Here is a 3,903-nt window from a genome sequence, read left to right as displayed (position 1 = left end):
AATTCAACATCCCTCTGATAAAACTCAACAAATTATGTACAGAAAGAATGTACCTCAAAACAATAAATGCCATAAATATGATAAATCCACAGCTAACATCATATTGAATGAGGAAATGTTCCAAGCTTTTCCTCTAAGGTCTGGAACAAGACAAAAATGCCCGCTTTTTCCACTTCCAGTCCCCATAGTGCTAGCCAGAGCAACTAGGCAGGAGGAAGATATAAAAGGCATCCAAATGGGAAAGGAAGAATTTACATTGCTCTGTTTGCAGACAACATGCTTATATATGTACAAAAGTATGAAGACTCCACCAAAAACTATTAGATTCTATGAACAAATTCAGTAAAGTTGCAAGATACACAATCAATCTACAAAAATCATAGCATTTCTGTACACCAGTAGTGAAACAGCTGGAAAAAAATCAAGCAAATAATCTCATTTACAATAGCTACACAAAAATAAAACACTGAGGGATGAATTTTTTTCTTCTTTTTAGAGACAGGGTCTTGCTCTGTTGTCCAGGCTGGAGTGCAGTAGTGCCATCATAGTTCAAGGCAGCCTCAAACTCCTAGGCTCAAGCAATCCTCCCTCCTCAGCCTCCTGAGTAGCTGGGACTACAGGTGCACACTATCATGCCTGGATAATTTTTCTTAATTTTTGTAGAGACATGGTCTCACTATGCTGCCCAGGCTGGTCTTGAACTCCTGGCCTCAAGTGATTCTCCTGCCTCAGCCTCCCAAAATACTGGGATTACAGGCATGAACCACCACACCGAGCCTACTTGGGAATAAATTTAACCAAGAGGTGAACGATCTCTACTCTGAAAACTATAAACCACTGATGAAAGAAATTGAAGAATACACAAATAAGTGAAAAGAAATCCTATGTTCATGGACTGGAAGAAGAAATAGTGTTAAAATATCTATACTACACAATGTGATCTACAGATTCAATGCAATCTCTATCAAGATACCAATGACATTCTTCACAGAAATAGAAAACACAATCCTAAAATTCGTATGAAACCACAAAAGATTCCAAGTAGCCGAGCAATTCCATGACTGGGTATATATCCAAGGGAAATGAAATCAGTATGTCAAAGACACATCTGCACTCCCATGTTTATTGCAGCACTAGTCACAATATCTGAGATATGGAATCAACTTAAATATCGCTCAAGAAATGAATGGATGCCTGTCTGACCGACCTTCAGCACAGCTGCTGTCACCATGCTGTCTCAGGCAGGCGTCGCCAGGGTCTCGGCCTGGGCCTTGCGGCCGCCCAAGTTCAAAATATGGCAACTTTGAAAGATATTACCAAGCGACTAAAGTCCACCAAAAACATCCAGAAAATTATCAAATCTATGAAAATGGTAGCAGCAGCAAAATATGCCCGAGCTGAGAGGGAGCTGAAACCAGCTCGAGTGTACGGAATAGGATCTTTGGTTCTATATGAAAAAGCTGATATTAAGGTGCCTGAAGAGAAAAAGAAGCACCTCCTTATAGGTGTGTCCTCAGATAGAAGACTCTGTGGTGCTATCCATTTCTCAGTTGCTAAGCAGATGAAAAGTGAGGTGGCTACATTCACAGTGGCTGGAAAAGAAATTATGATTGTTGGAATTGGCAATAAAGTCAGGGGCATACTTCACAGGACTCATTCTGACCAATTTCTGGTGACATTCAAAGAAGTGGGAAGAAAGCCCCCTACTTTTGGAGATGCGTCAGTCATTGCCCTTGAGTTATTACACTCTGGATATGAGTTTGATGAAGTCTCTATCATCTTCAATCGGTTCAGGTCTGTCATCTCCTATAAGACAGAAGAGAAACCCATCTTCTCCCTTAATACCATTGCAAGTGCTTCGAGTATGAGTATCTACAGTGATATTGATGCTGACGTGCTGCAAAATTGCCAAGAATACAATCTGGCTAACATCATCTACTACTCTTTGAAGGAATCTACCACCAGTGAGCAGAGTGCTAGGATGACAGCCATGGACAACACCAGCAAGAATGCTTCTGAGATGATTGATAAATTGACTCAGACATTCAACTGCACCCGCCAAGCCATCATCACAAAAGAGTTGATTGAAATTATCTCTGGTGCTGCAGCTCTGGATTCATGAAAATCAAGCTCCATTCTCACACAAGAGGTAAAGAAGGAAAATTCAGGCAGCTGACTTGTTTTTAACTTACCGCTGTTTTGTCAGAAGAAGCTGTTGCTCCATTGTTTGAATTACTGAAGACAGCAAGATATTTGTAAATTATCTTACAATAAGAAAAAAGAGAAATGAATGGATAAAGAAAATATGGCATATACACACAATGGAGTAGTATTCAGCCATAAAAAAGAAAGAGATATAGTCATTTGCAACAACATGAATGAACCTGGAGAGCATTATGTTAAGTGAAATAAGCCAGACAGAAAGACAAATACTGTATTGTCTCACTCATGTGGAATCTAAAAATGTTGAACTCATAGAAGTGGAGAGTTGAATGGTGGTTACCAGAAGCTTGGCTGTTTACAGGGAATGGAGGGATGGGAAGATATTGGTCAAAGGATATATAATTACAGTTAGATAGGAGGAATATTTTTAATGTGTCCAAGATAGACAAATACATAGACACTGAAAGTAAACAAATGATCACCTGGGGCTGGGTGGGAGCGATGAGGAGGATATGTGAAGAAGAGAGGAGGAAGAGGGAATGATTACTTACTGTTATGGGGCTTCCTTGTTGGGTGATTAAAATGTTCTAAAATTGTTTGTGGTGATGGTTGCACAATCTGTGAACAAACTAAGAAAACATTGTATTGTACACTTTAAATGGGCAAAGTGCATGAATTATATTTCAATAAACCTGTACATATATTAAACACATAAAACGATGAAAAAAGATGGTATTGGAGAAAATAATACAGAAGACTTCATATACTAATTTTCTTAGGAAAGATCTAATTTTACTAACATAGTAATAGCTGTAATGTCCCTATTGTATAAATAGCTCTAAGTAAAGAAAATTACTGTAATTTCATTAAGATTTAAAGAAGTTCCAAATAAAATCATGAAACTGCTTTTCAATTCTCACATGTGCAAAGATTCCACGTAATATTTCTTCCCTTGACAATATGGACAAACAGGCAGTATCAGAGCCCAGTGCTGAGAGAATCAGTTAGTATAATATAACTAAAGGATAATTTGATAATAGCCGTTGAAATGATAAATACTAATATTTGGACTGAGGTGATATTTGCCAGACTCTGTAAATCTACAAAAGTCATTGAACTGTACTCTTAAGAGAACTTTATGGTATGTAAATTATACCTCAATAACCATGTTTTAAAATGTTTAAAATGTAAAAGTGAAGACTTTACCAGTATACAATATATACATGTAACAATTCAACTTGTACCATCTAAATCTATTAAACTTTTAAAAAGGGAAAGAAAATGAAAAAATGTAAATCAAATAAAATGTTTAAAATTCACATCATTTGACATAGTAATTCCACTACTATGAATGTATACTAAAGAAAATGTTTTTTACCTGAAGAAAGGAAGTGTAGGATTACATAGAGTCTAATGATTATCATTTTTAACCATATTGTATACATACAAGAAGAACAGAGAAACAATCGTTACATTTTAAAACAGAAATCACTGCAAATATTAGAGCAGAACAGCCTACAGCTTTAGGGGAGTGGGACTTCAAATTCCAATCTACATTCACTCTACAGGTCACATTAGGGTGTTGGATTAATACAAGAAAGGAAAGACTGAAAGAGGATAAGAGACAGACTTTATATATGGTAGCTCTAGGGAAAAGAAGATGGATGACCAGAGACATTGGCTCCCAGATCGTCTCAGAAAGAAGAAAAAGTTTTAGATTAAAAAAAAAAAAAAAAAAAA

General features: G+C 36.8%; 1 protein-coding gene across 1 annotated transcript; it reads left to right on the top strand.

Annotated features, from left to right (window-relative positions):
- Positions 1-1,262: 1,262 nt before the first annotated feature.
- Positions 1,263-2,122, top strand: LOC105807308 (ATP synthase subunit gamma, mitochondrial-like). The gene has a single exon (XM_012640666.1). The coding sequence runs from the start codon at positions 1,295-1,297 to the stop codon at positions 2,120-2,122; it is 828 nt and encodes a 275-aa protein (XP_012496120.1). The 5' UTR covers positions 1,263-1,294.
- Positions 2,123-3,903: the final 1,781 nt, after the last annotated feature.

The sequence above is a fragment of the Propithecus coquereli genome, unplaced genomic scaffold (assembly GCF_000956105.1).
Source record: "Propithecus coquereli isolate 6110/MARCELLA unplaced genomic scaffold, Pcoq_1.0 Scaffold1558, whole genome shotgun sequence".
Lineage (NCBI taxonomy): Eukaryota > Metazoa > Chordata > Mammalia > Primates > Indriidae > Propithecus > Propithecus coquereli.
Note: the sequence above shows the minus strand (reverse complement) of the source record. Positions and strands in the feature narration are given on the sequence as shown.